The sequence below is a fragment of the Camelina sativa genome, chromosome 17, assembly GCF_030686135.1.
Source record: "Camelina sativa cultivar CO46 ecotype springtype chromosome 17, ASM3068613v1".
In the NCBI taxonomy this organism is placed as follows: domain Eukaryota; kingdom Viridiplantae; phylum Streptophyta; class Magnoliopsida; order Brassicales; family Brassicaceae; genus Camelina; species Camelina sativa.
Genome location: NC_141896.1, coordinates 36,464,144 through 36,488,479, shown reverse-complemented (window position 1 = coordinate 36,488,479; position 24,336 = coordinate 36,464,144). Strand labels below are relative to the sequence as shown.

The following is a 24,336-nucleotide window of genomic DNA, read 5'->3' as shown; positions in this document are numbered from 1 at the left end:
TTCTTTTTAAACATAGTAAACACTCTTAGCGAATTAAAATTTTATTTACCGTTACTAATACTATATATAAAATTAAATAGATTAAAGATCCTATTATTTTAAGTAATTGTTTTTTTTTTTTTTTTTGCTTTTTTTTCACAAAACACAAATATAAATAAGAAAAGGAGATAAAATACAAGCTTTCTCTCTCTTCTCTCTCTAGATCCTTCAGAGAGGGAAAGCTTTTCGACAGATCTCTTCCGGCGGTGATTAACTTTCATAGTTACATCGGCCGGCTCCTGACTCCGGCATCGGTGGCTTCTTAGCACCCTTGGCTGGCTTTTGACTCTGGCGATTTTGGCTTTCATAGCGAGATCGGCCGGCTTTGTTTGTCCGGTTAAATTCCGGCTTCTATCCATCATTCTCTGGCTACTGTAGCGGTGCTTGGATGGATTTTCACTGGTTTCGTTGGCTTCCTCAGCAATCTCAGCCAGTTTGGATGGTTTTTTTGCTCCGGCATGTGAGTTTCTCTCTCTTCTCTCTCTCAAATTTTTCAGAGAAAGAAACTTGTACGGCTTTGCTTCCGGCGTGTGTTGGTCCCTTCGACGATGTCATGTCCGGCTTGATCCCGGTTTGAGTTGGCCTCCTTAGCAACGCTAAGACTGGATTTTGTCTAGATTTCACCATCATGATTTCTCGGTGATTCATCTAGCTTTTGGATCCGGTTTATTCCGGTTAAGGTAAATTTCTTATGGCAATGAATTCTAAGATGCTCGATTTTAAAGTAAGAACGTATCTATGGGTATGCTTTGCTGGAGGGTATCGAGTTTCGACTTCAACTTCTAGTCGGAAGAAATCTCAAGATCACAAAAGGCTTGGAAGTTCAATAAGTGCATCAAGATCTGTTATTCATAAAAAATCTGATCTTATGGTATTTGGAGAAGACTCAAGCAAAGCAGAACTGAATTGTATCCTCAGTAGGAATCAGAGGAGATTCAGGTTCTGTTTTTGAGAATCATTAAGTTCTTCATTTTTATCATACCATTCTCTCTTTTTCCGGCGAATGATTCGTCCGGCGTAGACATGACGGCGATAACAAGTTGCACAGGTGTCGATGGAGTCGTGCGGCAAGTTTCCACCGAGCTCTTCAGTTTTCTTTGGTTAAGGGTTTCCTTATTGGGTTTGTGAGCTTTTCTTTTAATTGTTGGGTTGTTCTGTACTTTGGTTTTTTGGCTGTAATATTGGCCTGTTTTAGGCTTAATCAATAAAGACACTCTAGTGACAAAAAAAAAAAAAAATAAGAAAAGGAGATAAGATAAACCCTCTTTGCTCACTCGGAGATATCCTCCGCCGGCGAGTTTCGATGTTCTCCGCCGTCGCCAAACCCTTCCTCTCTCCTTCACCACCGCTCTTTCGCCTTCCTCTTTCTTCTTTCTCAATTTCCTTCCGCGTTATCCCCTCATTCTTCTCCTCCTCCTCTTCCTCTCTCTTGCCGTCTCCTCGATCTTCTAATCCAATCACGCCTCTCTTATCCTCGGGCCGCCGCAACTGTAGTCGCCATGCGTTTATCGTTGACCAACACCTCTCATGTTCCATGTCTGAGAAGCCCCTTCGTGTCGCCGTACTCCTCAGTGGCGGCGTCGATAGCAGTGTCGCTCTCCGTCTCCTCCACGCCGCTGGTCACTCCTGTACCGCTTTCTATCTCAAAATCTGGTTTCAGGTGTGCTTCTTCTCTTCTTCGCAATTGCTTATTGGAGAAACCATAGACATATATCATAATTACAATTTAATCTTGATTGAGGTTTTATAGATTTTGAAATTGATGATTTTGTCTGGACTTCTCTAGAATATTATTGTGATGTTTCAATGTTGTGTAGGAAGGCTTTGAGAATTTCTGGAATCAGTGCCCCTGGGAAGATGATTTGAAGTATGCAAAGCATGTTTGTGAGCAGGTAATGTTCTTGATTTAATCGTTTAAAAAAGATCCCTTAAATCAACATTTGAGATGTTTACTGCTTCTAGTGGTGGTACCATTTCACAGGTTAATGTTCCTTTGGAGGTTGTGCATTTAACAGATGAATATTGGGAAAGAGTTGTAAGTTGTTCTTTCGTTGCTTCTTTCTTGAATGCTAATTATAATTCTGGGTTTTTTTGATTGAATTTTCCAACATTAAAATCAGGTTTCCTACATTATTGAGGAGTATCGTTGTGGACGTACACCTAATCCAGATGTTTTGTGTAATACTAGAATCAAGTTTGGTAAGCTCTTGTGCTAAATGGATTATAATCGCCCATGAAGAAAGACTTCTGCTTTCAGTGTATATGCTATTTTTCTGTAATCAGTTATAGATTGACCTTATATTTTCAGGCGCATTCATGGATGCAATTAGGGATATGAAGTATGACTACGTAGCTTCAGGTCACTATGCTAAAGTGGTTCATCCCCCTGCTGACCAAAATGATTCATCATCTGTTTTGGAACTATCACAAGACATGGTACTTACTCCGATAAAACACTGTTTTTGGTATTTTATCAGCATGTCTTTACTATATTAGAGTGAGCATCACTTGTTGGGTTCGATGTTTGTATTGTATCTACTGTTGTAGGCTACTAATGCTTCTTAGGTATATTAATTTGGTTTTTAGTCCTCTCTACCATTTAAAGTCTGCATTTTTTTTTTATTTTTCAGGTGAAGGATCAGACCTACTTCCTCTCACATCTCTCTCAACCCCAGCTTAAGCGACTGCTTTTCCCACTTGGTTGTCTAAAGAAGGTACTCGAGGAAGTTCTATCTTTTGGGAGAGATTTTGGTCGCATAACTATACTCCATTTCAAGATGTGGAGAAAAATGAATACATTTTGATTTCTTGGAGGTGATTGTCATACGTACTTGCCTTTGTTTTCTGATGTACAGGATGAAGTTCGCAAACTAGCCACGCAATTCGATTTGCCAAATAAAGATAGGAAGGATTCACAAGGGATATGTTTCCTTGGGAAGGTATACTTTTTAGTGTTTTCTTCTGGTTAATGGCAGTTTTGCCTAGTGTAAGTCTGAAACATGCGAACATGGTTTTATGTAATAGATAAAGTTCAGTGACTTTGTCGGTAGACACATAGGAGAGATGGAAGGAGTTATATTGGAAGCGGAAACTGGAGATTTTCTTGGTAACCATCGGGGATTTTGGTTTTACACGATCGGACAACGCCAAGGTTTGCGTTTACCTGGTGGGCCTTGGTATGTTTCTTAACTGATGTATGAAAACCGTTTGTGTTACCTGCCAGTGGTTCATAGATCATTAATAGCAGCTTCAGGTTCTGAATATGAAAGCTTCGATAGTGTGGAGGAAACAACCTGTCTCATTACATGATGAGTGTAAATTCTTTTAGATCTTTAAGGCTGTGATAATTCTTAATGCATGTGCAGGTATGTTGTTGAAAAGGACACAAAGAACAATGTGGTGTTTGTCTCCAGAAATTACTACTCAATCGATAAGAGAAGGCGGATTTTCCGTGTTGGCTCCTTAAGATGGCTTAGTGGGAAACCTTCCAATGTTAGCGAGCTCCGTTGCAAGGTAAATAATATGATCAATTACTCTCTCTACATGATCGTTTACTTGGCACTGATAAGTGGAGAGCGGCTTTTCTAGGTTCGACATGGGCCTGGCTTCTATAGCTGCAGTTTTGGAATGGAAGCAAAGGGAGATGTTGCAGTTGTACACCTAGACGAAGACGATCAAGGTCTAGCTGCTGGACAGTTTGCAGCGTTTTACGAGGGAACCACTTGCATTGGTTCAGGTGTAATATTGGAGTCTTGGGACGATCAATGTTTCCCGGTCTGTGCTAAAGCCCTTCAACTCGCAGCGATGGAAGATAAAACCAAACTCGGGAAACCCGTCAAAATCATGACGATGCCACTTACATCATCTGTTGAGGCTGATTCAGGAGAAGCCAGTGCAGAAGAAAAGCTGGTTAATGCATGAGAGATGCAATGCAAGGAATGGTGCAGTGCTCGGTTTCACCCACAAACTCTGTAGATCTGAAGCTTTAGCTTGATAGGTGATAACAACATAAGACATACCACTACGAGCTTCAGGATTTGGTGGGAATGTTGTATTATACATAAGGTATAGTACTGTTGAAAATAATTTGACCTCCCGGTGATCAGATATGAGTTAATTACATAAATTTGTTTTTATCATTTTTAATTGGATTTTATTCTATATGAGCTTTACATGCGCACGTGTTTCCATGTGCTTGACAACTAAAATATTGTAAGATAGAGAGAGAAAAGCTTGATTGGCTTAAAATAGAGCTTGAAAAACGCTCTTGCATCGAGACAGGGGAAAAGCTCCGTTCGTGTCTTCCCCAACATTTTTTTCGATATTCTTCTGTTGCTTTGTGTTGTTGTTCCTTCTATCTCTCTCGGAGATGACGATCCCTGTGGCTCTTGTCTTTATCCCTGTTGGTGTCCTCTTCTTGATCTCTGGGCTCATTGTCAACATCATTCAGGTCATCCATTTTTGTTTATCGAAAACGTGATTTTTGCTCTGATACACCAATGGAAGAGACAGAGCAGAAACATTTTCTGTTCTTTAATATTCTGTTGTGGAATTGAAATTTGTGTCAACTAAAGGTTTTAGAAACCTTTTTCCCCTGTTTCCAGCTTGTGTTCTTCATCACTGTTCGTCCGTTCTCAAGAAGTTTGTATAGAAGAATCAACAAAACTGTTGCGGAATTGCTTTGGTTGCAGCTCATATGGTTGTTTGATTGGTGGGCTTGTATAAAGGTTAGTGATTTTCATGAAATCTTGTTGTGGTCTACATAGAATTATCATATCCTGATATGTGTTGTTGTTTGCTGCAGATCAATTTATACGCCGATGCAGAAACTCTAGAGCTAATTGGTAAAGATAATTTAAGAGCCTATGAAAGCTAAGTGTTAAGTATTCTTGAATACTTATTGTTCTTGGTATTAACTTTCAGGGAAAGAACATGCACTTGTCTTAAGCAATCATCGAAGTGACATTGATTGGCTTATTGGATGGGTCATGGCTCAGGTGTTTCTATCTCTCTCTGAAACATGATTTGTTTGTAATTTGAAGAAATCAATGTCTCTGATTGATTACTATTAATCATATAACAGCGTGCAGGTTGTCTTGGAAGCTCTTTAGCCATCATGAAGAAAGAAGCCAAGTATCTTCCAGTCAGTTTTTTTTTCCGATCTTTTGTTGTGTTTTCTCGTTTTTAGTTTATTGTCTATATTTTTTACTGAATTACTACAAGTCTTTCACAGATCATAGGTTGGTCGATGTGGTTTTCGGATTACATTTTCTTGGAAAGAAGTTGGGCTAAGGATGAGAATAACCTCAAGGTTATAATTATGAGCGTTTTTTTCTTGAGCTTAAATTTGTATTCTGTTTGGTATGCTTGAAACATCCTTTTGGTTTTTACTTCTTGCAGGCAGGTTTTAAACGACTTGAGGACTTTCCTATGACATTCTGGTTGGCTCTTTTCGTTGAAGGAACTCGTTTCACTCAGGAGAAGCTTGAAGCTGCTCAAGAGTACGCTTCTATCCGAAGCATACCGTCTCCTCGGAATGTCTTGATTCCTCGTACAAAGGTGAGTTCACCAACAACTTGCTTTTTTTTTTTTTTTTCTGGTTATTGTGAGCGTTACTTCACTTGGATTCACATATATATGCAAAATCAGGGATTTGTTTCGGCGGTGTCTCACATACGGTCATTTGTTCCTGCAATTTATGATTGTACCGTAACCGTTCAGAACATTCAGCCTACACCAACTCTGCTTAGGATGTTTAGTGGACAATCATCTGAGGTTACAAAAGATTCAAATATGTGTGTGTGTGTGTGTGTGTTTTTTTTTTTTCCACAAAGAATCCAATGCTCACTATATCATAAACTCTTTGTTTCTTCTTTCTTGAAGGTAAATTTGCAGATGAGACGTCACAAAATGAGCGATTTGCCAGAAACCGATGATGGCATTGCACAGTGGTGCCAAGATCTATTTATCACCAAGGTACCAACAAAAAAATTTCCTATTTACGCTAAAATTCATGTCGCTACATTACTTACTTAGTGCATACATTACTAATCAGGATGCTCAACTTGAGAAATACTTCACAAAAGATGTGTTCAGCGACTTGGACGTTCACCAAATCAACCGGCCAATCAAACCATTGATCGTAAGAAACATCGTACATCAGATTACCGCAAAATGCGATTACAAATTGATTCTCTTATAACACCTAGTAATGTTGTTGGAAACAGGTGGTCATCATTTGGTTATGTCTCCTTATATACGGTGGTTTTAAGCTATTCCAATGGCTCTCCGTGGTGGCTTCGTGGAAGATCATTTTTTTGCTTGTGTTCTTCTTGGTGATTGCAACTATAACAATGCAAGTACTAATTCAGTCGTCTGAGTCACAACGTTCAACTCCTGCAAAGAGACCTCTACAAGAACAACTTATTACTGCCTAGCTAGGACAATAAAAACCTCTGTTTAAGTCACTTTCCATTGTTCCTTAGCTTCACTCAACCATTAAAACATAATTGCTTTTGTTTGGTGTAAACAACTAAACTGTTAATCTAGTTTAATCACCAAGTCTTGTCTACTCAACAACCAAAATTTCATTGTGAAATTTATGTATATATTTTATGTTTCCAAATGTTTTTTTTTATTTAAAAAATAACTATCGAATTTGACTTTGTGAATTTAACAATTAAGTATCAAAAATAATAATTTATACATTATTTAGTTGTAAATATATTTTAGATCAACAACTGAAATTAATATGGTTAAAATGATTTTTAAAAATATACATATTAAAATATGCGTACTTTAGTAAAAAAAATTCAAAGTTATCTAGATGAAAATGAAACTAAACCAAACACAAACATTTTTATTCAAATGCATCATCCAGATAATCTATTTTTTGGTCTTGTTCGTTGTGTCATTTGACATTAGATACATTATTCAGATGAATCATTTGGATGGAGATTCCAAATGACCAAACGAACATGGCTTAAGTGTACAAAGACAAAAAATTGAGTTATGAGGATATACAAATTTATTTGTCTATTATTTTACTATAAATTAAGGTATATTTCAAAATATTTGCACTTTATTTTTTGGTTGAGTGTAAAATTAAATATGTTCTCTATTTTACTTTCAATTGATAATTTACTGCAGAGTAATCCAATTGTTTTGAATATCTTAAAAAATAATACTTTTTATAGATTTTGTTAAATCTTTACTCACTACAAGAAAACAAGCCAATAGCGACTACACTATTAGTCATTATTTAGTCGCTAAAAGGTGTGTTATGACTAAACAGCGACTAAAACCAGTAGTCGCTAACCGAGAGTCGCTAAAATTTATAGTCGTAATTTTAGTCGCCAAATGGCGACTACATTACGACAATTTTTTGTAGTCGTAAATGAGTCGTAAATTAGTCGTAATGTAGTCACTAAGTTAGTGACTAGTTTACGACTACATTAAGACTATTTGTATAGTCGTAAATGTAGTCGTCAATTAGTCACTAAATGTAGTGACTACTTTACGACTAATTTACGATTATGTGTCTAAATAATATTATATATAAATATTTATTTTGATTTATCTTAAATTTTCTATTTGAATTTTGTTTTACAAATTCTCTTTAATTGGATTTACATCTAATTCTTATACTTGAACAATTATAAAAATAACTACAATTAATATTACATAAACAAAACACATCTTAAGTATCATCATATTCATTACAACCCAAGTTCAAAAGATAACAAAAAGAAAGAAACATCATATTCATTACAACCCCAAGTTCAAAAGATAACAAAAAGAAAAAACATTGATCAAGAAAACAACAAGAAAGGCTTCTTCCAATCGTTTCCCAAGTTAGGCTTCGTCTGCTTGTATCCTTCTCAAATCTGGAATTGATCCCTGTTATAACTCAATACCTTAAGGTTCTGTCAAGTTGAAAAAATGAAGGTACAAAGAAAAAGAAATGATCCCATTTGAAACCTATAACAACTTAGTCCAGATGATTGTATAAGATGAGCTAGAAGTGAAGAGTACCTTAAGCAGATGTTGATGGAGTTGGAGTTGTCTCTTTAGCTGAATGGCTTGCAACAAACTTCTGAAACCGCGGATCACATTCCCTCAGAAAATCTTCCACGATGGAGAATTGGTCAATCTTGCCGTTCTGGGCAGCAATAACTTTGGATTGCGCAGCAAGTTCTGCATCACGCTGCTGCAGTTGAGCAGCCTGTTCTTCATCATGCGCAGCAAGCCGCTCCAGTTGAGCAGCCTGTTCTTCTATCATGCGTTGAGCTTTCTTCAACTGTTCTTCGAGAGCCACAAAGGTAGATGAGCCACATGCTTGCTTATGCGTTCCATTGACAAGGCAGTCCTTGAGGCTTCCAACTCCATAAGGTGTTCCTCTTGAATCCTTCTTAGTGGACTTGAAAATAAGAGAAAAGTGGAGGTTAGAGGATGACAAATTAAACTTCAAGACTATAAATGTGTATTGGTTTTTTAAAAAAGTTACCTCCAGGAAAATTTCTGTATATTATTCTGTTGTGAGGTCTCGTGGCCGTGATTCTCCATCTGACACAGCAAAAGACTCTGCCTCGAGCTGAGACAACCTCTCTTGAACAGTCTTCTCATATGTCCCTGCAATCTTTTCTGCCTTCCGATCAACATATGTACCATCAGGCTTTGTATGTGCCTTGATGAAAACCTCACCAAGTCGGACTTCTCTTCCCAATTCCTCAACCTGCAATGTTATAAGAGATTAACTAAAAAAAATAACAGTTAAGTAAGAATTGAAAGTGGCAAAATAACAGCTACTTAACCATTTCTTCTTGAAGCTGTCGATAAGACTTTGGCCCTGAGAGGTGGACATGAGGACCTAGGCCGTTACGGTCAGACATACGGGCATCAGAGTAGGTTTTACTCTTTTGTTGTGCTTCTTCAGTGTCCCAGTAATCCTCCATCGTGCTCCAGAGAGTGTCTCCAATCCAGTTTGGTTGAACTCGACTAGTCCTCACATTGCTAACCATGTCTTTGATCCGCTTTTGACAGATTTTCTCAAAATAAGCTTGAACAGTTCCGGTTATCAAAGGATCCCAGGTCTGGGTTTTCTAGAAAAAAATGAGCTATTGTTAGTGAAAAGAAGACATGTAAAGTTATGTGACATAAGGCTTATTGTGAGTGAAAAGAAGACATGTAAAGCTATGTGACATAAATCCTTACCGCGAACTCAATGAAGTATCTCTCTTGTTTGTCCCGCGGCACACATGTCCAGCTGTAGAAGGGACCTTCGAATTTGTTTAGAAGAATTTTAGTAATCTTCCGAACAAGTTTTGACCCTTTGTCACGAGTAAACCTCCAAAAGAAACAATACAAGAGGCATCAGTTAATGAGTCAAAAGAAACAATACGCATACGCACATTCACAAAAAAGTTTCTACGGTTTGATGCATGAACACAATCTATACTTCAATCAGTAAACATAAACATGAATCTCAATACACAAGCAATATATCATAATACACAAGCAATGAATACACAAACATGAATCTAAAGACACAATCCTAAAGACACAATAAACCAAACGAAATCATAATAAACTTACTCTCGTTATCATAATCACAATCCTAAAGACACAATAAACCAAACGAAATAAACATAAACCAAACGAAATAAACATGAATCTAAAGACACAATCCTAAAGACACAATAAACCAAACGAAATCATAATAAACGAAATAAACATGAATCTAAAGACACAATCCTAAAGACACAATCATAATCACTATCCTAAAGACACAATAAACCAAACGAAATAAACATTGACCTATAGATTTCTCTTCTAACATTCACAAAACACCATTACAAATACATGACAAGAGAGAAAAATCATACCATTGGGTGTTCGGTAAGGGTGTGGGAGAGAGGACCGTGGTGAACTTATCCCAACCTGGCACCACAAGCATGGCATTTAGAGCCCGAACCACGTCCTCCTGGAGCTCCGGCAACACCGTAGAAGTTTCTTCTTCGAAGTTGTTGCCTTGGGGCGATGGATTCGATGGATGACTACGAGTCTGATGACTACGAGCCTGAGAACGTTGAGCTGGAGAAGGCGGAGAGTCATCTTGAAGAGTTGCATGAGTCGCTGGATTGTAGTTAACTTCTACTGAAGGAGACCGGCGTACTTGAGGTGGAGGTTGGCGAGTAACGGAGCCCTGAAATAGTTGTTGAGGCGGAGGATAGTCCCGGATCTGGGATTCCGTTGAATGTCGTGGCAAAATGGGGACTTCTTCAGGTGTCTGCTGCGTACGAGGAGCTTGGACTGCCGGCGTGAAGTCGTACTGACTGGGTAGATTAGTATGTCGTAGTCTTGACCCTCTGGGAATCTGAGAAAGATTACGATCAAGTTTTCTCTTTCTTCCTCGAGCAGGCATCGTGTGATGATTGAGACGAGAGACTGAGAAGAGAGATTGAGAAGAGAGAGTGTCGATTGAGAAGAGAGATTGAGAAGAGAAAGACGATTGAGAAGAGAGATTGAGAAGAGAGAGTGTCGATTGCGGCTTTAGGGTTTGTCTCGAATGAGAAGAGATAAGAAGAAGATTAGGGTTTTTTGTTTAAGAGAATGTTAATGGATTTGGGCCTAAATTGGGTAATTAACCTAGATTTGGGCCTAAATTAATGCAATGATCTTAAACAAAAAGAATTATAATTTATAATTAATAAGATTAAGAATTAATTTATAAGTTTAAAATTAAGAAATAACTAAATTCAATAATTTCTAAGTTCAATAATTTCTAAATTCAATAATTTCTAAGATTAAGAATTAATTTATAAGTTTAAGATTAGAGTTTATAATATATTATTCTATATATAATTTCTATCTTAATTATAATAATAATTAAAAGAATTTGTAATTATAATTTTTTTAAAAACAATAAATTAATTTTATTATTATAATTTCTATCTTAATTATAATAATAAATCTTCACATAAATTATTTTAGTACTTATTAATCCTTAATGAATATTGAAACAAAAAAATAAATAAGGAAAAGATTCTATATATAACCTATATAGATGCTTTAAATAGAGCATATTCATAAGTCCAAATCCTATGCAAATATTGTTTGTGAATAAAAGTAAGAAAATGATAGGCTTCTTAAAACATATGTTTGTTTTCTTCTTCTACTTTCCCTTCTATATTGCCGACATGTTCTTTCGTATGACAGCTACTTAACGATCGTTTAAATGCATCGAACGGATGCATCATAACTCTTTTACCCGAGAGACATCTATTGTTCCTGCAAACACTACATGGACAGAAAAACTTACCGCCATTATTCTGAACTGTATTTTGGCTACTTCCAAACGAGAATTGGTCCAACCCCACTAATTCGAATTCTAATGAAAAATTTCCTGCCATTATATATATATTATATATATATATATATATATTGTGTTTTTTTTAAGAACTATATATATTTTTTTTTTGGAGAAAATAAAAGTTTTTATAAAGTCAAATTTTTTTTTTTGATCTACATTTTTTTTTTGGGGAAGGAAAGACAATTGTGTTGGAATGAGATGACAAATGGATGCAATTTGTTTTTAAAGACTACACCTATGCCACTAATAGGCGACTACTCAATATCAGTTGGCCCCCACAGAAAAAACACGTTTTTTAACTGTCTTTTATGACTATTTGGCGACTACGGGGTGACTATTTAACGACTCGCCGAATGAGTCGTAGAATAGTTGCTAAATTGACGACTATATTACGACTATCTAATGTGGTCGGTAAAGTAGTGACTGTTTGGCGACTAAATTACTGTAGTCACAACATAGTTGCAAAGTAGTCACTATCTGGTCGTTATTTTTGGCGACTACATTTGTAGTCGCTACTTGTAGTCGCTAATCGACTGTTTTCTTGTAGTGACTTTTTGGCTCAGTATTCTTAGTCATCTATAATTAGTAAAATTTACTCATTTAGTCTGATCCTAAATACCAATTATACTCTATCCAAACAGAGATTTTTCTGGTTTATGTTTGTTTTAAATTTAGCGAATATCAAAAGAAGATTATTTACTAAATAAGAAACAAGTTTTCACATTAAAAAAAATTATAAATACTACATATTTATGACTTTTTAACTACAAAAATTATCACAGATCCAGAAAATGGATCATCTTTTATTTTTTTTGTTAATTACTACTATGTATTTTGGGGTAAATGAAGCTTGCAAAAAGAACCATGTAGTAATACATAACGAACTCGCTCCTGGTATTGTTCTCAACATTGCATGCCGAAAAGACAGCATCGTGCACCCACCTACAAGATTTCACACTCTTAAGTACAAGGATCCTTTTTAAATCATTGAATTCGAGGATAACAATCAGGTACCTCATGGTGAAAAATGGTATTGTATGCTAAGTCATGGGACTAGACCAAAATATTGGTATGACATTGAAGTGTATCGTCAAGGCTATTCTGCTAGATGTGGTCAACTACGGTCGTGGATTGCCAGAAAGGATGGGATTTGGTTTACAAGAAAATATCACAGCCTGCCAGGACATGTTCTTAACTGGAAAATCCAGTAATGTTCTTTGATTTTATTTTCCTATAATTAACGAATGTTTATATAAAATGATTATCTGTATGGCGGCGTCATATATACTATGCCATAAAAGTTTAATCAGTTATCGATCTAATTGGTCGTAGAATGAAATTGGTTATAAAATATGAGTTTATTTGATGTATATGTATTTTGCATCAACATTTAAAAAATAAGACAAGAAATTTTAATATCATGTTTATTTCTTCGAATGAATGCAAAAATTTATTGAACTAAAAAATCTTTGTTTTTACAATATAAAACTTTAAACTGCAAACAGTAAGATATCTTCTCCATCTCGTAAGTGTGCCAACAAAAATTATGTAGAGATTTATTTTGTAAAAACATATCTACAGTATATAATGTATAAAAACATATCCTGTTCCTTTACCAAACGCTACGGGAGAGAGAGGAAAGCACAGTAGTAAAAGAAAAATTGTCGCAGAAAAGAAACGGAGATGATGACTGAAGTGTCGCTGTGAATTTCAGCGACTCATATGATGTCGTCGCGTTTCATCTTCTGCTTTCCGTTATTTTATAAAGCTCCGGTTTTGTTTAATTTATTTCTACTCTTCGTTACACGTCGTTTAACTCCGTTGCTGCCGCTGCCGCAGCGTTTAGGAAAAGAACTGGACCAATATATTGGTGTATATGCGAAATTTACCGTATATACGCTATATAGGCGCCATATATACAAACCATATAGCTTATACCGTAATGCACAACTGTAAGCTATAATACAGTACGGCTTGCCAGTCCGCTTGGGATGATGGTGCTTTTGAGGGTGTTAGAAAGGTGTCTGTTTTATGGAAGAGTGATTGTATACGGTGTATGGGGATTAAGTATGAAAACGCTGGTAAAGTAGAAAAGCGTGAGCGTGAAATGATGAACAACGATGAGCAACAAGATGATGTCAGGATTGTTTTAACTATATATACATACTAGGCCATCGCGATGGGTCTTCTCTTATGCTATTACATGTGCCGCAAGGAGGAGGAGCCGACGTCATCTCCTCGGGGAGATGATGTAAAGAAAGGTGAAACGGCGGGAACAAAAGATGGAGGTCTTGTTGTCATGTCGTCTTCGGGAAAAAGTAAGACCAAAGGGTGTTGTTGCGGCGGAGGAAATGGTCGTGGTCCCTTCGCAGGTGGAGGGGGTTGCGGCGGTGGCGGTGGCGGTTGTGGTGGAGGTGGTGGCGGTTGTGGTGGAGGTGGTTAGAAATTAGGGTTCTGTAATAATTATGATTTCTTGTGTGTGTGATTTTGGGCATGTAAGATACAGAAATGATCACTATGTGTGATTTTGAGCATAACAAATAATAAAAATAAGATTATTATGAGTATATCTTATATAATATGAGAAGATTTTTCTCTAACTTTTGCTAAGAATATGACACTTGGTCTGTTATTTATCTGACACATGTACATTTTTGTTGTTTGGACCTAATTAACTAAATTTATTTGTACTTTGGACCTAACTCACTAAAAGCCCATAAACCAAAAACAAAAAAAAAACTCTTAACATTTCCTTCTTCTCTTCTTCAATTAGGCTCCTTCCGATCTAAATCCACCATTTATCAGTTTGTGATTTCATCCTATAAACAATCTGATTATAGTTTATTTTGAAATTATAAAAATATTTCAGTTTATTAAGTTCATTGATGTTTACCTAAAAATATAAAAATATTTGTATAAGATTGTATTCATGTTTATTAATTTCATTGATGTTTACCTAAATGTATTTATATTTAGGTAAACATCAATGAACTTAATAAATACATTTTACCAGCTATTTTTTGGTGAGGTTAAAAATGCAATCACATCCCTCAATATAATTTATTCTTTATTCATTCTTATACAAATTAATATAGTTTTTACGAAATTTTAATAATGAAAATGATTCCAAGTAAATAAAGCTATAAAAATTACTCTAAGTTTTGGTTGAGTATAAAAATGCAATAGTTTTGTTCCATCGCCGAAATGAATTTTTAGATCTATCTATTTAGCGTTATCATAAATGTGATTCCAAGTAAATAAAACTATAAAAATTACTCTAAGTTTTGGTTGAGTATAAAAATGCAATAGTTTTGTTCCATCGCCGAAATGAATTTTAGATCTATCTATTTAGCGTTATCATAAATGCAATTGAGTAAAACAAATATTTATTTTTTCGTAGCTACTTAGAAGACAAACCGCATAATATATATTATAATATCAAATGTCATAATAATAAAGTTTTTTAGGAAGTAAACTATTATATGTGAAAGTACTGTTATGAGAATTTTTTTGCTCTTTTGTTTTTAAGATGGTTAATTCTAAAGCTATTTATATTTATTTTTTCGTAGCTACTTAGAAGACAAACCGCATAATATATATTATAATATCAAATGTCATAATAATAAAGTTTCTTAGGAAGTAAACTATTATATGTGAAAGTAATGTTATGAGAATTTTTTTGCTCTTTTATTTTTAAGATGGTTAATTCTAAAGCTATTTGATACTAAGATTCCAAAAAATATATGATACCAATATACAATTAGCATATACTACTCAAAACTATAGAAGTCGAATTAATTAGTATAGAAAAATGTAACTCATATCATACTATGATATAAAAAGACATGACAATCTTAACAACATGATTTTTGAAACCCATAAATAAATTTTATGTATAATTTAGAATCTGTTCTTGCGTTTGAATCATATATAAGACTGAAATATTTTTATAATTTCAAAATAAACTATAATCAGATTGTTCATAGGATGAAACCACAAACTGATAAATGGTGGATTTAGATCGGAAGGAGCCTAATTGAAGAAGAGAAGAAGGAAATGTTAAGAGTTTTTTTTTTTTTTTTTTTGGTTTATGGGCTTTTAGTAAGTTAGGTCCAAAGTACAAATAAATTTAGTTAATTAGGTCCAAACAACAAAAATGTACATGTGTCAGATAAATAACAGGCCAAGTGTCATATTCTTAGCAAAAATTGAGAAAAACCTTCTCATATTATATAAAATATATATATATATATATATATGTATATGTCGTTGAGCGTATTCTGTTTGTTGTTGACTATCCAAATAAACCTTTTTATTAAACATTGCAAGAAAGGTATTCCTTTTATTAATTATTAACATTGCAACAAAAGTTATTCCGGCAATTGTTCAGTTGTTAAGATTCCATATTTAAATGGGATAGAAACAATATTGTATCACACTGACAAAAGGAAAAAAAAAACATGCATGTATCACGTTGGAAAAAAAAAGGAAAAAAGCACAATGTATATATATACTTTAGGAAATTAATTAAACTCGTACCTATCAATATCATAGAACACAGTTAAGATTCGACTCTAAGTAGGATTTGGATTAAGATTTATAATATTTCTATTGTCTATATAAACGTACGTTACTCCGGACGTTAAAAAACCTTAGTCTGATCATAAGAAGAAACTCAAAACCTACATACCAAAACGCTTGTTTTTGCTTGAACGACGATGCCTAAATGAAAGAGAGACGTGGATGACATTATCAGTAACCCGAGCTTTGTAGTATTACCCCAAGATGTGGTGGGAGAGACACTCGAGAAAATTCCGGTGAAATCACTATTCAGATTCAAAGCAGTTTCCAAACTATGGAGAATGGAAATCAAATCCCGGCTTGGTATGCCATCCTAGGCTTGAAAAAGGCACAAAATTAGCTTCTCTTAGGACATTGAGTGTGGGAGCAGCGTCAGTTTCGTTTGAGACCCATACTCAATACCCTGTCGATACAACGACTAGATCATACATGTTAAGAAATACACGGAGTTGCGACGGTCTGACAGACTTGCATATATTCAGAAACCTTTATGTATGTGGTCAATCCCACAACTAGATGGTACTGTAGACTTCCCGAGGCGAGATGTCAAGCATTTTTTCGTGATACAAAGAACCAGTTTTTAGTGGGTTATCCAGGATTCGGTAAAGACAATATCACGGGAATATACAAGTTGGTTTGGTTATATAACTCTCACTGCGTAGACCTATACGACGGCCAAACTAATACGTGCGAGATTTTCTATTTCGACACCAACAACACTTGGAGGTATGATGTGATTGTTTCTTCTCCTCATCCAATGCTACGTCATAAAGTCCCGGCTCACGCACATGGATCCCTCCATTGGTTTATTGATGCAGTCACAGAAACACAAGTCCTAGCTTTCGATCTTCACACTGAAACTTTTACGGTAATGGCCAACATACCGGTTGCCCATGCACCTCATCCACGGATCTCGATGTGCACCTTGAATGACCGCCTATGCTTATCGGAGGATAAGGGAGACACACAAACTATATGGTCGTTAAATCAAGACAATATGACATGGCACAAAACTTTCTCCATAAATCACCGTGCAACTCTCTCATGTATTGAAGAGGAGTATAATTTTCCAGTACCACCCGTCACATCCCTTTTCAACAACCGGTTATTGCTTTATGATGAAAGCGACAACGATGGGAAGCTTGTGATATACAATTATCGTTCAAATTCGTATGGTGAGATTTTCAACCCTCGTTATTTGGGAGGTGCCATGTCTTTTTCGGAAAGCTTAATCACTCTTCCATAAAACTCTCTTTTACCGTTTTTCTTTTTTTTTGGTTTTTTTTTTTTGTTTCTCACATTGCACGTTATTATCGAGTAACTTTCACGGGTCTGTTGATGGCATTTTTTCAGTTTGCTAGCTTTTTTTTTTTTAAGGAACTACATATACATGATCTTTGGTTCACTTCGGTTGTGGTTTCGTGATAATGGTTTTTGTTGTTTTGAAGCCTGGAAAATGCGTATGAAGGTGAACTCGTCACACTAACGGTTTGGTTCACACTAAAGGTTTCGTGCCAACCAAATTCGTATAAAGCCCACCAAACCTCGCATCATCAAGACCTAACAAGAATTAATGAAGCTTCTCCTTCTCTATCTCTTTAGCATACTTGTCTGTCACACCACATGAACATGATCTTCCACAAGAACAAACCGGAAGCGCACAATAATTACGTAGCTCATCCCACACGGTACACAAGTTTCTGTAATAATCCAAAACACTATGCCCATCTTGTTGACACGAAGCAAGTTGAACTGGCGGATTAAGAAAGAAAAATAATATGGGGCATAAAAATTATATTTATCTAAATTTTTTTTTCCAGCAATATTGTTAACAGACACAAATATAAAAATTTGAGAAAAAGTGCCCGTTTAGGGGTTCAAACCCTTGACATTCCAAGTAATGTGGGGCACTTTTATCAAATGTGCTAAGAAACTAATACTATTAGCCCATCACTTAAACAACTTTTATAAAGGTGTATGGGGCACGTACCCCACCTAGTGTTCAACTGTTGAACCTTAAGCTGATGAACATGAACTTCGTTTCCACTACACGAAAACACGGCGTTTGGGACTACTTTTTGTGACTGAATTTATAGTCGCAAACTTTTGTGACTACTTTGTGACACTTTTGCCACGGACTAACGATGACGAATACAATGGACGTAAAACAGTCGCAAATTTACGACGACTAATTGTAGTCGCTAACTCGTTGCTATTATGCGACTACTTTGGGACATTTTATCGAGAAAAAATAGAGCGTCGCAAAATAATCGCAATTTATGACAAACTATAAACTGAAGATTAAGTCAGTAAAGTTAGTCGCAAAGCTGTCTTCAAATCACGACGTATTTGCCACTTTTGTTTTGCTTTTAATTTTATTGTCACAAATCAGTCGGTGACTATGTCGGTAAAAAACGTGGTAAATATGGTAGTGTGGGTTTGTACTGAACTTTTGTGACCCTTTTTTGAGTCTCTATTACGTGGTAAAACAGTGACAAATGCGTCGTTATTTGCGACACATCCGTTCGTTGTTGCAAAAGAGTCGCAAAGCAGTCACTTATTGATGTCGGCAAAAAAGGTGATAAATGTTTCAGTTTGCGTTTGTATTGAGCTGTTTCGAGCTTTAATCTGTCTCAATTATGTAGTTTTTAGTGACAAAGGAGTCCTTATTTGCGACTGTTTTTACTGGAGTCGCAAAGTAGTCGCAAAATTTATACTATATATAACGCATCACTCTCACTATTCCATTCATATCACTCTCATTCATTTCTAAGTAGAGAGACGGAATAAAAAAAAAGTAGTGAAAAAAAGATTTTTTTTTTTTTTTTTAGAAGAGAAGAAAAAAAAAAGAGAGAAAGAAGATTTGTTTTTTTAGAAGAAAAGAAAAAAAAAAGCTATGTGGAATTCATCTCGAGAGTGGATGTATAATCGGATCGATGGAAGAACAAATAATATCTCTAAAGAATTTTTGGCGGGAGTTGAGCAGTTCATGAATTTCGCAAACAGCCAGCCTATGGCACAAAACAGTGGAGGTAGGTTTTACTGTCCTTGCGTAAATGTCAGAACGATGTTATTTTGCATGGTACGACAATATCTAATCATTTGCATAGTAAAGAATTTATGCCAAATTATTATGTATGGTCTGAACATGGTGAAGATTATGACGTGCTAGGGGTAGGAACTAGTAGTCATTATCCTAATACAAATTATACTAGTACTAGTAGTCAGCATGGTAGTCAACCTGGTAGTCAGCCAATAGGATTTGAGGGAAATGTATATGCTGAGATGGTGAATGATGCATTTCATGGTACCACGCCTTTTAATGAGTATCATGAGTATGAAAGTGGATATGATCATGGATATGATCATATCCATGAAGAACCCACTGAAGAGGCGAAACGGTTCTACGACATGTTAGATGCTGCAAATACTCCACTTTATGATGGATGTCATGAAGGTCATTCGCAACTATCATTGGCGTCTAGGTTCATGAACATCAAGGTTGATAATAATTTGTCTGAGGCATGCATGGACGATTGGGCTGAATTGTTTACGGAGGTTTTACCAGAGGGTAATCAAGCTACTGGTTCATACTACGAGACAGAGACTTTAGTTCGAAAGATAGGATTGCCTTACCATACAATTGATGTATGTATAGAGAATTGTATGATATTTTGGAAAGAAGATGGGAATTTGGAGCATTGCAAGTTCTGTGGGAAGCCAAGGTACAAAAGTAGTGGGGGTAGAACTAGAATACCCTTCAGTCGTATGTGGTATCTACCTATTGCAGATAGATTGAAGAGGATGTACCAATCAGAGAAGACCGCATCATCAATGAGATGGCATGCTGAGCATGATTCAGAAGATGGAGTAATGTGTCATCCATCTGATGCGCCTGAATGGAAGAATTTCCAACATTTACATCTCACATTTGCGCAAGAGCCACGAAACGTTTACCTTGGGTTATGTACAGATGGTTTAAATCCATTTGGGGTCTCCAAAAATCATTCTTTGTGGCCTGTGATCTTAACTCCATACAACCTACCTCCGGATATGTGCATGAACAGCGAGTATTTATTTCTTACGATTCTGAACTCCGGACCAAACCACCCACGAGCCAGCCTTGATGTTTTCCTCCAACCATTAATCGATGAGTTAAAGGAGTTATGGTATAATGGGGTTGAGGCTTATGATATCTCACTAAATCAAAATTTCAACATGAAAGTTGTTCTTATGTGGACAATAAGCGATTTTCCAGCGTACAGTATGTTGTCGGGAAGGACGACACATGGAAGATTAGCATGTCCAATTTGTATGGATGACACTGGTGCTTTTCAATTACCAGGTGGGAGGAAAACATGTTGGTTTGACTGTCATAGGAGATTTCTTCCTACAAGTCATCCGATGCGGAAGAATAAAAAGGACTTTCTGAAGGGAAAAGATTCATTGAATGACGAGCCACCAGCATCTCTGAGTATTCAAGCTATCTATGAGCGTATAAGGAAAGCCAAAGCACCTAAAACATCTATTTGCGGTGGGAATGGTCACGAAAAGAAAGTTAAAGGCTACAGAAGATGGCATAATTGGCATAAAGAAAGCATATTATGGCAGTTACCGTACTGGGTCGATATGAATTTAAGGCACAACCTGGATTTGATGCACGTCGAGAAAAATGTCTTTGATAACTTGATGTACACCACTATGAATGTAAAAGATAGATCGAAAGACAACGTGCAGTCAAGATTGGATATTGCAAGATTTTGTTCCCGGCAAGATTTACATCTAGATGCTCAAGGGAGAGCCCCATTCCCTATTTGGAGATTGAAAACCAAAGCGAAAGAGGCTTTATTAAAATGGGTAAAAGAAGATGTTAGATTCCCAGACGGATATGTCGCAGATTTAGCTAGTTGTGCTGACATGAAAAATGGAAAGTTTTCGGGAATGAAGAGTCATGACTGCCATGTGTTTATGGAACGATTGCTTCCGTTCATATTTGCAGAGCTTTTACCGCGTAATGTCCACCTGGCGATTTCAGGTATATAAATTAAACATTTAATTTGGTTTAGTTGTTGATATTATATTTATATGTAACAACATAACATGTTATAACTTTGTAGGGATTGGAGCATTTTTCCGCGACCTATGTAGTAGAACATTGGAGCAATCCCGCCTCGAAATTCTAAAGGATAATATTGTCATGATCTTGTGTAATTTGGAGAAAATCTTCCCTCCTTCATTCTTTGATGTAATGGAGCACCTCCCTATTCACCTACCTTATGAAGCACAACTTGGTGGTCCTGTGCAATATAGGTGGATGTATCCTTTCGAAAGGTTTTTTAAATGTTTAAAAGGGAAAGCGAAGAACAAAAGATATCCAGCTGGCTCAATAGTTCAATCCTACTTGAATGATGAGATATCTTATTTCTCAGAACACTATTTCGCTTCACACATTTCTACAGCAAGGAGAAGAAGGTAAAACTTCAAATATGATTATTGAATTTTTCTATCAACTTCTAAAATTGTGAAAAAGTTTTACAAAATAAACTTTAACAGGTTAATTCAGCATGAAGAAGGTGAAGTACCTGTATATCCTATACCAGTACCAGATATATTCACTCAAGTTGGTCGTCCAGGCGGAAAAGTAGTGAATTTTGGTTAACTGAAAAAGATTATAAATGTGCACACGCATATGTTCTGCGCAATTGTGATTATTTCCAGCAACATGAGAGGTATTTTTGATTTACCAAGTATATTTATAACCATATGTTCTTAGGTAAACTTTAAAATATTTACTTTTTGTTGATAAAATACAGATTGTTGGAGGTGCAAATTCGATATGAATATCCAGAACTATCTGATGAAGATGTTACGTCGAAAAGAGAAGAAGATTTCCATGAATGGATTAAGCAATATGTATGTTTTACTATCCACCAATTAATTATATCAACATGATAAATATTGTGATCTAAAATTTTGTATATATATTTGGCACAGGTGCATGGTGGTTTTGAAAGTTTTCCTCCATGGGTCAATGAAATCGTGGACGGTCCTGAAAATAAAGTTAAGTCTTGGCCTATATATTTTACAAGAGGTTATCTGTTTCACACAAAAGCTCACGGTCTCACTAGAAAAACAATGAATTATGGGGTATGTGTCCGAGGACAAACTTATTCCGATTCATCTGACGAGGACGATTTTTACGGGACCATTGAAAATATCATAGAGCTTACCTATCCAGGATTTTTGAATTTACGGGTCACACTTTTCTATTGTGAATGGTATGACTCTACAATTGACAAAGGCACTCGAATACGCGATGGAGGCATTGTTGACGTGTTGTCATCAAGGAGATACCGACATTATGAACCGTTTATATTAGGTAATGTACTATTTTAAATATATATTTATAGATATATATATACATCTAATTGGAGAACCATTTTTTATGTGTAGGTTCTCAAGCTGATCAAGTTTGTTATCTTTCATATCCTCACACTAAACGACCTCGAAAACTTTGGCTCAACGTTCTGAAAGTTAATCCAAGGCATGCTGTACAAGGGAACTTAAAACAAAAGGAGGTTGTTATATTGCAGCAAACAGTTGATGATGGAATGACAGATTCAATAGAGGAGATCATAGTTGACAGTTTCGTAGATGGTAATCATCCTAATGAAGAACTTGATTTTGAGATCAACGATGCTGAACAAGAAGACGAATTTCGTGGCAACTACTCGTCGTCGTCTTCGTCTTCAGATGAGGATGAAGATCAAGAAGATGAAAATGAGGAATATGAATAATTTTCATGTTTATTATTTGTGTATTTGTAATTTTATCGAAATCGCAAACACTAGTGTTATTATAATTTTATTAAAATTTCGATGATGTTTTCTCTCTAATTTTATCAATATTTTATAGTCAGAAAACGTCACAAATTGAGACTATAGTGCGACTGTTATGTTTTGTCTAATTTTTTTTTGGTTAAAAAATCTTAACACAAAATTATACTAATATTTTATTGTCACAAAGACGTCACAAATTGAGACTATATTGTGACTGAACTTATATTTTGCGACTGTTTTGTCACTAAAGTGATTGTGCATCTGTTTCTGTCAGTCGCAATAGAGTCTTAAAGTACAACGGTTTAGCGAGTATCTTACATTAATTTTAGAATTTTACAAATTTGAGTACAAAAAATGTCAACTTATACATTTCTACTTATATGTGACATCTAATATTTACTAAATTTCTATAATCACATAAATAAAACACCAAATTAGACAATTATGTTTATATCCTCCAACACATGTATTAGGGTTACATGTGTTTAATTAAGTTAGAGTAGTGAAGGTTGTATATATTTACAAAAACATATAAAAATTATTATGTTTGATATTTTATCAAAACTAAACTCTTAAATGAGAGTATACATGATCAAAGGGTCATGTCTAATATGTTTTTGGTTATAAAATCTTAACACAAAATTATACTAATATTTTATTGTCACAAAGACGTCACAAATTGAGACTATATTGTGACTGAACTTATATTTTGCGACTGTTTTGTCACTAAAGTGATTGTGCATCTGTTTCTGTCAGTCGCAATAGAGTCTTAAAGTACAACGGTTTAGCGAGTATCTTACATTAATTTTAGAATTTTACAAATTTGAGTACAAAAAATGTCAACTTATACATTTCTACTTATATGTGACATCTAATATTTACTAAATTTCTATAATCACATAAATAAAACACCAAATTAGACAATTATGTTTATATCCTCCAACACATGTATTAGGGTTACATGTGTTTAATTAAGTTAGAGTAGTGAAGGTTGTATATATTTACAAAAACATATAAAAATTATTATGTTTGATATTTTATCAAAACTAAACTCTTAAATGAGAGTATACATGATCAAAGGGTCATGTCTAATATGTTTTTGGTTATAAAATCTTAACACTTTTATTGTCACAAAGACGTCACAAATTGAGACTATATTGTGACTGAACTTATATTTTGCGACTGTTTTGTCACTAAAGTGATTGTGCATATGTTTCTGTCAGTCGCAATAGAGTCTTAAAGTACAACGGTTTAGCGAGTATCTTACATTAATTTTAGAATTTTACAAATTTGAGTACAAAAAATGTCAACTTATACATTTCTACTTATATGTGACATCTAATATTTACTAAATTTCTATAATCACATAAATAAAACACCAAATTAGACAATTATGTTTATATCCTCCAACACATGTATTAGGGTTACATGTGTTTAATTAAGTTAGAGTAGTGAAGGTTGTATATATTTACAAAAACATATAAAAATTATTATGTTTGATATTTT

General features: G+C 35.3%; 4 protein-coding genes and 2 pseudogenes across 9 annotated transcripts; 5 read left to right on the top strand and 1 right to left on the bottom strand.

Annotated features, from left to right (window-relative positions):
- Positions 1-126: 126 nt before the first annotated feature.
- On the top strand, positions 127-4,178 carry LOC104758421 (uncharacterized). Of its 2 annotated transcripts, none has more exons than XM_087496122.1 (10): positions 127-1,699; positions 1,861-1,931; positions 2,021-2,074; positions 2,160-2,238; positions 2,348-2,475; positions 2,670-2,753; positions 2,895-2,978; positions 3,064-3,215; positions 3,405-3,552; positions 3,628-4,178. In XM_087496122.1, exons 5-10 carry the CDS (start codon positions 2,356-2,358, stop codon positions 3,958-3,960), a joined length of 921 nt encoding a protein of 306 aa, XP_087352248.1. In that variant the 5' UTR covers positions 127-1,699; positions 1,861-1,931; positions 2,021-2,074; positions 2,160-2,238; positions 2,348-2,355; the 3' UTR covers positions 3,961-4,178. The 2 variants fall into 2 exon arrangements, with proteins under 2 accessions (XP_087352248.1, XP_010479591.1); XM_010481289.3 differs by having other exon boundaries at positions 179-1,699; positions 1,857-1,931.
- LOC104758422 (1-acyl-sn-glycerol-3-phosphate acyltransferase 3) lies at positions 3,967-6,664 on the top strand. 4 transcript variants are annotated; one of them, XM_087496124.1, is made up of 12 exons: positions 3,967-4,104; positions 4,321-4,489; positions 4,644-4,766; positions 4,844-4,883; positions 4,963-5,036; positions 5,123-5,182; positions 5,273-5,350; positions 5,440-5,598; positions 5,689-5,814; positions 5,923-6,015; positions 6,095-6,181; positions 6,267-6,664. In XM_087496124.1, exons 2-12 carry the CDS (start codon positions 4,409-4,411, stop codon positions 6,474-6,476), a joined length of 1,131 nt encoding a protein of 376 aa, XP_087352250.1. In that variant the 5' UTR covers positions 3,967-4,104; positions 4,321-4,408; the 3' UTR covers positions 6,477-6,664. The 4 variants fall into 4 exon arrangements, 3 of the variants coding, with proteins under 3 accessions (XP_087352250.1, XP_087352251.1, XP_010479592.1); XM_087496125.1 differs by having other exon boundaries at positions 3,982-4,104; positions 4,261-4,489; positions 5,130-5,182; XR_015587243.1 differs by lacking the exon at positions 3,967-4,104 and having other exon boundaries at positions 4,261-4,489; positions 5,689-5,834.
- A 1,035-nt stretch (positions 6,665-7,699) lies between these two features.
- On the bottom strand, positions 7,700-10,586 carry LOC109127991 (uncharacterized). 2 transcript variants are annotated; one of them, XM_087497247.1, is made up of 6 exons: positions 9,924-10,586; positions 9,253-9,385; positions 8,853-9,140; positions 8,546-8,773; positions 8,074-8,458; positions 7,700-7,938 (listed from the first exon to the last, which is right to left on the bottom strand). In XM_087497247.1, exons 1-4 carry the CDS (start codon positions 10,460-10,462, stop codon positions 8,567-8,569), a joined length of 1,167 nt encoding a protein of 388 aa, XP_087353373.1. In that variant the 5' UTR covers positions 10,463-10,586; the 3' UTR covers positions 7,700-7,938; positions 8,074-8,458; positions 8,546-8,566. The 2 variants fall into 2 exon arrangements, with proteins under 2 accessions (XP_087353373.1, XP_087353374.1); XM_087497248.1 differs by having other exon boundaries at positions 7,700-7,925.
- A 1,615-nt stretch (positions 10,587-12,201) lies between these two features.
- LOC104759942 (S-protein homolog 25 pseudogene) lies at positions 12,202-12,622 on the top strand (annotated as a pseudogene).
- A 3,506-nt stretch (positions 12,623-16,128) lies between these two features.
- Positions 16,129-17,237, top strand: LOC147924794 (F-box protein At5g10340-like; annotated as a pseudogene).
- A 1,650-nt stretch (positions 17,238-18,887) lies between these two features.
- Positions 18,888-22,788, top strand: LOC104758420 (uncharacterized). The gene is made up of 7 exons (XM_087496953.1): positions 18,888-19,023; positions 19,149-21,026; positions 21,109-21,307; positions 21,545-21,632; positions 21,797-21,904; positions 21,986-22,370; positions 22,445-22,788. The coding sequence occupies exons 1-7, from the start codon at positions 18,888-18,890 to the stop codon at positions 22,786-22,788; spliced, it is 3,138 nt and encodes a 1,045-aa protein (XP_087353079.1).
- The last annotated feature ends 1,548 nt before the right edge of the window (positions 22,789-24,336 follow it).

Excerpts from the sequence above, each read along its gene's own strand:
- LOC104758421 (XM_010481289.3), top strand. The coding sequence starts at position 1,343 with ATGTTCTCCGCCGTCGCCAAACCCTTCCTCTCTCCTTCACCACCGCTC. Across the intron at positions 2,239-2,347 it reads TAATACTAGAATCAAGTTTG|GCGCATTCATGGATGCAATT; the intron begins GTAAGCTCTTGT and ends TTATATTTTCAG. Across the intron at positions 2,754-2,894 it reads CACTTGGTTGTCTAAAGAAG|GATGAAGTTCGCAAACTAGC; the intron begins GTACTCGAGGAA and ends TCTGATGTACAG.
- LOC104758420 (XM_087496953.1), top strand. The coding sequence starts at position 18,888 with ATGTGGAATTCATCTCGAGAGTGGATGTATAATCGGATCGATGGAAGA. Across the intron at positions 19,024-19,148 it reads TATGGCACAAAACAGTGGAG|ATTATGACGTGCTAGGGGTA; the intron begins GTAGGTTTTACT and ends AACATGGTGAAG. Across the intron at positions 21,905-21,985 it reads ATGAATGGATTAAGCAATAT|GTGCATGGTGGTTTTGAAAG; the intron begins GTATGTTTTACT and ends TATTTGGCACAG.
- LOC104758422 (XM_087496124.1), top strand. The coding sequence starts at position 4,409 with ATGACGATCCCTGTGGCTCTTGTCTTTATCCCTGTTGGTGTCCTCTTC. Across the intron at positions 5,037-5,122 it reads TTGGATGGGTCATGGCTCAG|CGTGCAGGTTGTCTTGGAAG; the intron begins GTGTTTCTATCT and ends ATCATATAACAG. Across the intron at positions 6,016-6,094 it reads AAGATCTATTTATCACCAAG|GATGCTCAACTTGAGAAATA; the intron begins GTACCAACAAAA and ends ATTACTAATCAG.
- LOC109127991 (XM_087497247.1), bottom strand. The coding sequence starts at position 10,462 with ATGCCTGCTCGAGGAAGAAAGAGAAAACTTGATCGTAATCTTTCTCAG. Across the intron at positions 9,141-9,252 it reads GATACTTCATTGAGTTCGCG|AAAACCCAGACCTGGGATCC; the intron begins GTAAGGATTTAT and ends ATTTTTTTCTAG. Across the intron at positions 8,774-8,852 it reads GACAGCTTCAAGAAGAAATG|GTTGAGGAATTGGGAAGAGA; the intron begins GTTAAGTAGCTG and ends ATAACATTGCAG.